An 11,270-nucleotide genomic window follows, 5' to 3' on the forward strand; every position below is an offset into this window, starting at 1 on the left:
TTAATTATTATTAGATTTTAAACTTTATGATAAATTATATGATGTAAACCATAGTAACAAAAATTTAAAGTTAAAAAGACAAATCACTAAAAAAAAAAAAAACTAGCGCCGGTTTTAACCGTCGCCTAACCTTTAGACGACGGTTCTAGCGACAGTTTGGTGGTCCGTAACCGCAGGTCGCGTTGTCTTCTATCAGCGACGGTTTATTAATAATCGTTACAAATTAGCGACGGTTTTGTTGAAAAATAATTAGCGACGGTTACATAGAAACCGTCGCTAATTTAAACGACGGTTATACTTAACCGTCGCTAATTTAAGCGACGTTTTTTAAAAACCGTCACCCCATATAACACATCGCTCTCAACGGATTGACATATAAACGTCGTCAAAGGCTACGGTCAAAAAATCCGTCGCAGAAAATGGCGACGAGTTTATTCTAACAGTCGCAATGTTAGCGACGGTTATAGGATAAACCGTCGCTAATCCAACCGTTTTTTTGCAGTGACATTTCGAGATTTTGGTTTTTGATGGGAAAATAGCCTATGTGGCTTTTTTTATATAAAAAAAATTCACCTAGACAAATAAAATTAAAAAAATTAAAGTCGGCGTGATCTTAAAATAAAATTAACAAAAAAAAAATGAAAACATTCACACTTATTGTAAGGCCCGAGAAATTTATTCGGTTAATCTAAAAGGATTTGGCGATAATTACTATAATCTATTGGTGATAATTGATATGATTATAGACGAAAAGTATTAGACCGGAAAATGTGAGAAAAGACGCGAAATATATGTGTAAGAAGGTGTGCTCGCGCACATGCGCGACGTGATGCGCGAGCCATGCGCGGAGTGGACAGAAGACTCCGGCGCATATGCGCGACGTGATGCGCGAGCCATGCGCGGAGTGGACAGAAGATCCCGGCGCATATGCGCGACGTGAACGGCGCATATGCGCGAGCATGGCAGAAAGGTTGGCGCACATGCGCGGCAGAAGGCGCGCATATGCGCGAGTAAGGAGAGGCACGAGACAGTAGGTCTCGCGCATATGCGCGACTTATGTGCGCGCATATGCGCGAGTAGTCCAGTAGCTGGATAAGGCTTCCGGCGCATATGCGCGGACCTTGAGCGCGCATATGCGCGAGTCATGCAGAACAAGAACATGTCACGTTTCTATCATGCACGAGTTATGTATATATATATACATACAAACGTTAATAAGGATAAATCGAGAATTGAGGGGAAGTTTTACTTCTTGATTTTAGAATTCGATTTACGAGAAATCCGTTCGTCTGATTTTGAATCCAAGGACAGTAACGAGTTCCTAGCGACGACAGCTACAACTGGACGTAAGTTTTGTTACGTTTTGATGTCGTTTGAAATTATGATGTTATCAAAATTGAATATGAATCATATATGATGTTCTTGACATGTTAGACATCATAGAATCGAAGTCAGATTAAGAAACGGACTGATTATGTAATTGTTATAAATTTTGGAGTCGATTTGATTGAGAATCGATATCAAATTTATATCATCGTTGAGATTATGATTTCTACCAATATTAATTATGAGTTCTGGTATTATATATGTGATGTTGGGACTGACGGGGTTATCGAGACTGTATTGGTATGCCGTCGAAACATCAGTTGATTGATATTGATCAAGCTCGGTATTGGTTGAGATGGTATTGTGGAATCATATGTCGATTAGCGTTGATCAGATTATGTTTTGATTTTAGTATTACTCAGAACAGGTTTTGAACTGAGTTATGTACTGATATTGTATCTATTCGATTGTTATTAGCAGATTGGGTATGGACAGAGTTGATTTCAATACTTCGTCTTCGTCGGACCGAGAAGATAAATGTATAAATTAATGTTGAGTTGGGATTGCACAACTCGAGTGAGGTTTGGCTCGAGTTTCCCTAAATCACATACTTTACCTTATTGTATTGATTTGATTGATATACTTGTTCTCTTGATTGATAGATAGCAGGTATTAGACGAGTATCTTGGGACAGAAGTGCCTGATAGTGGTGGGATCGCCACGGGCACATTGCACGATGTCACAAGATAGTGTATTGGCGATAGTGCCAAAGTCTGTCACCGGATGATTGGCTATCGATGTGGATAGAAATGTGGCTTCTTCTATTACTGGTGATCGGTACTGTATTGATGTGGATAGAATGTAACTCTTCTATTACTGATGATCGATGTCATATCGATGTGGATAGAATTGGAGTTTCTTCTATTACTGGTGATCGATACTATATCGATGTGGATAAAATCAGAGCTTCTTCTATTACTGGTGATCGATACCCTATCGACGTGGATAGAACTGGAGTCTTTTCTATTACTGTTGGTCGATATGAGAATGCTAACTTCTGGAAACCGGGATCCCTAGACTAGGATTGAGTCTAGTCTTAAATGTGACGTCATGAGTCTAATTGACAGTTTATATTGAGTTATGTTGATTATGTTCTTGAATATGGTACATGATGAGTTATGTTCCTGATGATGGTACATGTTTAGAATAGGATTTATTATTGATATGAATTTATATTCTGATTTGAATACATGTTAGACATATCTGTTATATGCTTTTATATTGTTTTTATGATTGCATGTATACATGATTTATACTGAGAATGTAATTCTCACCGGAGTTATCCGGCTGTTGTCTTGTTTGTATGTGTGCATGGCAACAGGTGGGATAAGATTAGGGTCAAGAAGAGAACGAGGCTGGACTAGATAGCGTGGAGATCCGGGCTTCGAAGCAACTTAGGATTCAGCACTGATATATAGTTGAACCTAGTTGAATTCTTGTAGATAATACAAGATTTGTATGTTTATGTCTAATATGTAATTTGAATTGAATTACATTACGTTTCCGCTTTGTATTTTAAAAAAAAAAATTAGACCCTGTTTATTATAATTGTTTGAATTATTCCTAAAGACGATTAAGGAATTAATTAGCGTCCGGGTCCCCACATTTATTAATCAAAAAATAAATGTGCATCTTCCTAGTAGACTTTGGTTTCTTGGGAAATTGATTATTATAGTATATTTCAAAATTATAATTTTAAAAAAATGACATTCTTTATTGCACATTTTGCATTATGTCGTATATAATTGAAAAATATTAAGATATCATTTTTCTATAAACACACATGTTGCATTTTCGTGATTCATTTGTTTAATTATTTATTATTTCTCTTTAAGAATTGATTTAACATTTGTATATTTTTTATTCCAAATCCAACTACTAGTCGCATTTTTTTGTAAATTTTCCAAAATAAGAAACAACGAGTCTTTTTTGATTGAATGTATACCTGCAGAATTTTGTGAAATTGTTATCAAATAACACATATATCACATCTTTATACTCCTCAAAAAAATTAAATGAATTACATATATATATATATATGTATGTATGTATGTATATTACATATATATAATTTATTAAAAGACACATTAAAGTACGTACTTTAATGTATAAAAATAAAAAAATCACTTATATTCGTAATTATATTTTCTTAACTGCAACGAATCACAAATCATCCATTTATTTTAATTTCAAAATATTCATGATTAAAAAAAATTAAACGTACAAATTATCAAAAAATCATGACAATAATCAAGTAAAATCTTAAAAAAAATCAAAATCAAAATTAGAGCAATCAATTTTAGGCTATATATTCTAATGATTTGACATATACAAAATTGGTAAAAGAATGTGTTTGCCTATGCACACAGTAATATCAATACAAAAATCAATTTTTTTTTGCGTAAAAATTAAGTGGAAAAAAAGAAATTTATACTTGTTTAAAGAAATATGATTGATGTGCCTCACGGTCGCTCTGTACGCAAGTAATTGATGAGATAATAAAATACTATTTTGAGTTGAAGAAATTAATGATGAATATGATTAAAAGGATATGTGATATCTTTGTAATTTGATATGATAAAAAGATTATTATGATAAATTAATATAATTGAAAACTAAAATTGATTATAGTAATTGTGTGTTTTTTTCCTTTTTATATTTTACTTTTTTAGGTGTAATTTTTAAAAAAATCACATAGACTACTTTCCACCAAAAACCAAAATTCTCAAATTTATTTTCCAACTCAGCATGTTTGACTGGTCATGTCAGTTAGTTAATTTCCGGTTGTAAATTTCAATTTTGGATAAACAAAGTACCGAAATTAAGAAAAAAATACAAGTTACCTTATAAATTGACTCATAAAATGACTAAAATTGGAAAATGAAAAGTTTCAAGGTCAAAAATTTAATTTTTTATTTTGATGTTTGACGCCATGATTAGAGATGGTATACCGTACCGTATCGAAAATCCTATATCGTATACCGTACCGAAAATTACGGTATAAAAAAATCATACCGATTATATCGAAATTGTATGGTATACCGAAATTTCGGTACGGTATCGGTATATACCGTTTTATACTAAAAAAAACCTGACAGTTTAATTTTTTTTATAAATTTATTGTTTTAAATATTATATATTTTAAAATTTTTGTATATTTTTTCGGTATTTCGGTATTCCGGTATATACCGAAATTTTCAAATTGCATACCGTTACCGTACCGAAAAATTCGGTATTGTTATCGTATCGTACCGAAATTTTCGGTATACCGAAAATTCGGTAAATTCGATATTTTTTTGGTACGATAATGATAAAATTCACATTATTTAAAACATAAAAGCCTTGAATTATTTTTATTAAAAAAGCCTTTGAAACACCAACCATAGGCCAGCGGGGGTGTTTACAAATATTCGGGGCCTGGATCGAAATAACCTAAAAATATGTCCCTGAAAGTGAAAATTTAATTCGAATCGCGATTTAAAAAACAAGAGCGCCTCGCTACCCAGCTCTAATCAAAGCTCCAGACACGAACTACGCTCCACCTGTTCGATGGATGTACCGAAAGAGCATTTATCCACTTTACTGGATCATGGCCTCTACTCTTCCGCTCAATTGCTGGTAATAATGAAGCTAATTTCATGCCGACTAATGATATTTGGTCAATTGTTTCCTAATTAGGCTTATTTATGATATTTTTTTAGGATTTGAGTTTTTCTTCGCGGAGAGTAATTTTTTTTTTTTTGGGTAAACTAGGGTTGTTTTGCTATTTCGTCAACTTCGATAAGTCCTGAGACGAGTCCTCATCTTAAAGCGGAGAGCTTGGTTTGTATTTTTAACAGTTTTTAGTATTATTTATTTGTTTTGAACTTTTACTGCCTTTGTGTTGTTGATGATTATATTTTATCTCTGGTGACAGGTGCTATATGGGGATTCACTCTTTCGGGAAAAAGAGTACCACAGAGCGATTGTAAGATTTTAGGCACTTGGGATTAGGCTATATTTGCAAGTCCATATGCTACTTTTATGTGATTTAGCTGTATAATCTCAGTTCTGCTTCGTTTTTGTGTCTTAAATCTTGGAATGGATTTGTATATTGTCTTGTTTTAACTTTTAATTCAGTTGCCTGTTTGGATCTGTGGAACTAGAGCCGTATTATTGAATGGATAAAGAATATGCACAGATTTATATGTTCCGGTTTCAATTTGAAGGCTTTAGTTCCTCGATATCAGACACTGAAAAGGAATTTAATACGCACCTTCTTTTTTCGCTCCAATGCTTCTTCAAATTTGGTGTTGTATTTCATTTTCTATGTTTCTCACATCTTGGACAGCAAATGTACAAGCAAGCATTGCAATACCACAAAATAATACCCAAACAAAATGCAGCTGCATCCCTGACAACCAGGAGCTCATTGTCAGCAGCAAATAGGTCCTCTTCTCCCGGTTCTCTTAATCCTTCGGCTTTAAATGAAAACGAGGTATCACATATCACGTGGAGTACGTATTTTTGTGATGTTAGCAATTCGGAAATGTTAAAAGGCTCTTTGTCTTTTCTTTGTTATTGTGAGTACAGGTAAAATTTAAGATTGCTACTTGTCACAATTCACTAAATGAGAATAGAGCTGCTCTTGCTGAGGTATATAATTATATTTGACTTTTATCATCTCCATAGGTTTCTTTTCTGTTGCAAATCAAGTCTCGTGGACTGTGTTAACCTTGTTATCACAGAGTCCCTGAACACTTCCTTTTCTTTTCTGAAATTGATTTTGTATTTTGACTGGCATCAGGTTTCAGCATTTACTATATTTTGAATATTACTGAAGTCTAGATAGACAGTGTTCATTAATAGCACTTAAAGCTCTGATTTGCCATCATTTCTTTTAATAGATGGAGGGAATTCCTAGCAAATCGAGGAATCTAGAAATGAACCTTATGATGGCAAAGCTTTACCGAAATTCTAGGCATACTCGAGCTGCAATTGGATGTTTTAAGGAGTGTTTGAGGTATCCTATCTTGGTGTTCAATGATAATTTTGTACAATTTACGAGTACTCCTTCACCTCAGAGTGGCAATCCAACACTCCAACTTACTTTGTTTGCTTGTTTGTTTTTCTTTATTTGTGAAATAATCGACAATTGTGACAAATTAGTGTGTCCTTTTATCCTTGATATTGACAGGATTTGCCCTTACATACTTGATGCTATTATAGCTTTGGCTGAATTTGGTGTCTCTGCCAAGGATATCATTTGTATGTTTCCTCAGGTTTGATGTCTACATTCATTTCCGTTTTTAGTTGGAAGGATGGTGCTTGACAATGTTGCATGAAAAGGTTTCTGGTATAATGCATGTGCATTTTTTCTTTGTTATTTAATGGTCCTGACCATTCTAACTCAGATCAATCCTTCAGTTACTTTCATTGTTCAATGATGGTTGTCTACGCTTTCCTTCATGATGTGTATTTTCATCATTCAGATTTGGTTTGTTTGTGCTAATAAAGGATAAAATTCTCTAATTTCTTCTAAAGTTCTTGCTACGATCAATCACTCGATTGTTTTTATTTTAGCATAGAGATAACATTATTTTAAATTCATTGGCATGCCATGCGAAAGCTGTAATGACAAGAAGTTTCAGAAAGCTCTTCTTTTATGTACAGCCAAATAGTAACTATTAGTTGATATCAACAATACTTCTTTGAACACTTCATTATCTTCTATATTTTATTCAATTCTCTTTTGCATGATCTTCCGTTGGTGCTGATATACATTATGATGTTGTACACTTGTACTGTTTCTTTCAGGGATCTTCTAATGATCATCAGTTCCAACAGTTCAAAGTCCATCGATTACTAACTTTGGCATCAGACAGTAGTTATTTTAAAATTTGTACAATTAGTTCTAAATTTTCTTACTCTACAATCTTCCAGGCTCCAAGTAGAAGTGGAAGACCTCCCTTTGATTATTCTGATTCGAGTCGTTGGTTGTTGGTAAGTTATGGGAATCAACATAGATGCAGTACTCACTCTATCATTATCTCACTGAACTAAAATTTGCAAATGGGTTATCTATTTCTGTTATATTTTGTTGCATTGAGCTCCCTAATATCATCGTAATTAAACATTCAGTTTCACATTTCATAATATATCTCAAGCTAGGTGATAAAGAAGAACTTGGCACATCAAAACAATATTCTGAAAAATTCATACTTGCATCTATCCAGATATTTTACTTCCAAGACATTGAACTTCTTTTAAAAAATATTTACTGCAATCATGTGTATCTGTTTGTTTTTCGTGACATTTAAACCACTTGATGGAATTTTTTTGGCTCTGTAACAGTCATGCCATCTTTTCTTGCTATGCAGCGTTATGTTGAAGCTCAATGCTGCGTTGCTTCGAATGATTACAAAGGTCAGGCTGCATGACTCAAAATTTTCCATTGCCTTTCTTTGATGATCTGATTTCTGTACGAATAGTTCCATTTTGTGCATGGTTGCATTACATGCTCATGTAATCCTTATCCTTGTTCTTCTATGTAGTGCGATACACCTTTTGTTTTCAAAACATAATCGCAATACTTGATTAGAGAAATTTTATAGCAGAAATTTTTCAAGCGATCGTTTCTCATTGTACTGCCACAAAAATGCACTACCAATTTTGACGGAAACTATTAGTGGCAATGATTTTAAGTTCTGTGACTGAGAAATTTCATTCTCTAAGCATAGCCCATTTTGTGATGTATGTTTTTATCATGCAGATTTTGATTCTCTAACTCATGGGCATTCACCATTATATTCTGCACAATGCATCAAGTTCTTATTTGTTTTTTCCCCTGGTTTACAGGTGGCCTGGAACTATTCTCAGAACTTCTGCAGCGATTTCCTAATAACATTCACATTTTGCTTGAAATGGCCAAGGTCTGTAATTTTTGAATTAGAATGTATCTTAATATTTCAAACACGGGCAGGGATTTTTATCTTGTAATATCTCACTATTAATTAATTTCACACTTATTTAATCAGTTTCAATTTAAAATGATCCATCAGGCTTCCTTAGATGAACTATAGAATAAACTTCTTCTACGTGATTAGATTGTTAGTGACTTGAAATGCAATGTTGCTTGAGGACAGATATCTATGTCAATGTACCATAATATTGATGGATTCTAGGTTAGTAGGTTCTCTGAGCAACTTATTTGTCCAGGTTGCGGGTTGCCTTTGCCTATATGGATGTAAAAATAAGCAGTGTTTTTGAAGGTCCTTGTGACACAGCCCGTCATATTTAGGTGGAAGGTATAGACTGATATGCATATTTATAAATGCTAAGTTAATTGAATAATTAATGCACTTTCCAAATACAAGTGATGTCCATCAATAAGTAGACATAAATAGTTTAGAAAGTGATTTGGAAGTGCCGAATTTAAGTTCTTCGTTAGTTTTTCATGTAAGGCTACCATATAACATACCCAAGCCCTGATGTCTTTCTTCTATCATGTGTCATTGAAATGTCTTTTTAAGGTTAAAGCCGTCATTGGGAAAAATGATGAAGCCATTTTGGACTTCGAAAAGGTAGGAAGTTCACTTGTACTGTTATAATTTTTTGCTGTTGTCGACAACATTAAATTTAGAAAATTCTCTACAGGTTCGGTCAATTGATCCATATTTGGTTACTTACATGGATGAGTATGCAATGCTTCTAAAGCTCAAGTCTGATTATTCCAAGTTAAATAAATTAGTTCATGATCTGTTGAACATCGATCCTACAAGGCCTGAAGTTTTTGTGGCTTTGTCTGTTCTTTGGGAAAAGAAAGACGAGAGAGGAGCTTTATCTTATGTGGAGAAGGTTAGATGTCTTGACTTTTGTTCTTCACTTCTGATACAGACGCTTTTATGGTCTTAACTAATTAACTAATGACAGAGCATTCGCATCGATGAAAGGCATGTCGCTGGCTACATAATGAAGGTATGGTTACATCTAGTGCCATGCCTGTTTTCCCTTTTTGCCACTAGTTTCTCAGAAGCTCGAGGATCTAAAAATTTGTCACGAATCACTTGATTTGCTATCTTCAATTTTATTGGTTTGTACGATTTCCTTAGGTTATAATTTGCATGATATCAGGGAAATCTTTTCTTGTCGATGAATCGACCAGAAGCAGCAGTAATTGCCTACAGGGGAGCTCAAGAACTGAGGCCTGATCTTCGATCCTATCAAGGTAAGTCTTAAGAGACAATCTGGCAGACATAAAGTTATCAAAACTCTATGGATTGGCTTTTTAATCTGATATGCATTCTATTTCTGAGAATTCATTAGACAAGGGAGAATGCATTTTGTGCCTAAAATCTTCAAATATATGACAGGGTTAGTTCGTTCTTATTTGGCTCTGTCAAAAATCAAGGAGGCTTTGTATGCAGCTCGAGAAGCAATGAAGGCGATGCCCCAATCAGCAAAGGCTCTGAAATTGGTTGGGGATGTTCATGCTAGTAGCAACAGTGGCAGAGAAAAAGCATGTGTTTTGGATTCTTGCTTTTGTTTTACTTCCCCTGGAGTCTCTTTTTCCTTTTTTTCATAAGCAACTTTCAGATAAAGCAACTTGTAGAAAACATGTAGTAAATCTTTGAATATTTTAACGGTTTGACTGGAGTTCTATCAGTGAACTTAATAACTGAACACTCCCTTTTCCTCTAATTGAACTTGAAAATTATGAAGACCTTCTGCGCTATTAAAATCAGCTTTCTTATGATAATTTTTCTTAATATTTTGCTTATTTACTTAATTTTGCAGGCAAAGAAGTTTTATGAATCAGCTCTCAGACTGGAACCTGGTTTCCTTGGAGCTGCATTGGCATTGGCTGAGCTCCATGTACAGGAAGGTCGAAATGGAGATGCTGTCTCCCTCCTGCAGCGATATTTAAAAGATTGGGCCGATGATTCTTTGCATGCTAAGCTGGCTCAAGTTTTTGCAGCTACAAATATGCTGCAAGAGGCCCTTTCACATTATCAGGCAGCACTGAGGTAAATTTCCCTGCCCAATGTGTGGTGGTGGGGTGGTTCTCTGCAGGATCATTGGGCTCAACAAAATATGTTTTATTGCTGCTGATAACGAGGAAATAATGTTTGCATCTTATCATCATTCAGGATAAACCCCTTAAGTGATGATGCGAGAAAGGGACTCGAGCGGTTGGAAAAGCAAATGAAGGTTTGTATGGCTACCCTTCTATGGAATCATTCCTGCCAATAGATACTAGTGGACACAAGCACGGATACAAATATTTTGTCATGTTTGAAATAGTTTGCCTGTTTCTTATGGAATCATTCCCGCCAATAGATACTAGTGGACACAAGCACGGATACGAATATTTTGTCATGTTTGAAATAGTTTGCCTGTTTCTGTAGCCGTGTGGTTTTGTATTACAGTTGAACCAACATTTCTTTACACCTTTTTTCTTTTAGGGGGTTGATCCTGATGCCCCTGAAGAAGACGAAGATAACGAGGCTGATGATGTTGAGGTAGATCCAGATGATGCTGATCTTTTATAGTGACTTATCCATTGGCGTAATTGACTTGCCAAAATCTTGTTGGGTAAGCATGGTGTTGTGTAAAATTACGGGGTTGTGAAAGCCAAATTACAGGGGTTGTGGAAGGCTTTAACATTTAACAGGTTTGTCTCACCAACAAACCTTACTAAAACTCCAGTTTTGGTACCATTTTTTTAAAAAAAATATGTATAGAGTTCGACATTCTTAAATGGCTACTCAATATAAAAATCATCTCAATAATTAGCTTTAGGTAGACTGATATTTGGTGTATGATTTGCGTTATCCAATAGCGATAGTATAACTGAAATTATATTGATCGAAATTGGAATTTGTCACGGGTTTTAATAGTTGATT

At 34.5% G+C, this 11,270-nt stretch overlaps 1 protein-coding gene across 1 annotated transcript; it reads left to right on the forward strand.

Moving 5' to 3' along the window:
- The first annotated feature begins 4,815 nt into the window (after nucleotides 1–4,815).
- Nucleotides 4,816–11,192, forward strand: LOC142518868 (anaphase-promoting complex subunit 7). The gene is made up of 18 exons (XM_075621692.1): nucleotides 4,816–5,004; nucleotides 5,140–5,208; nucleotides 5,303–5,353; nucleotides 5,717–5,863; nucleotides 5,959–6,021; nucleotides 6,273–6,388; nucleotides 6,563–6,647; nucleotides 7,309–7,368; nucleotides 7,746–7,791; nucleotides 8,224–8,297; nucleotides 8,898–8,948; nucleotides 9,022–9,222; nucleotides 9,298–9,342; nucleotides 9,499–9,592; nucleotides 9,738–9,889; nucleotides 10,168–10,391; nucleotides 10,515–10,575; nucleotides 10,830–11,192. The coding sequence occupies exons 1-18, from the start codon at nucleotides 4,936–4,938 to the stop codon at nucleotides 10,914–10,916; spliced, it is 1,695 nt and encodes a 564-aa protein (XP_075477807.1). The 5' UTR covers nucleotides 4,816–4,935; the 3' UTR covers nucleotides 10,917–11,192.
- Nucleotides 11,193–11,270: the final 78 nt, after the last annotated feature.

Source organism: Primulina tabacum, chromosome 11, assembly GCF_025594145.1.
Source record: "Primulina tabacum isolate GXHZ01 chromosome 11, ASM2559414v2, whole genome shotgun sequence".
In the NCBI taxonomy this organism is placed as follows: Eukaryota; Viridiplantae; Streptophyta; class Magnoliopsida; order Lamiales; family Gesneriaceae; genus Primulina; species Primulina tabacum.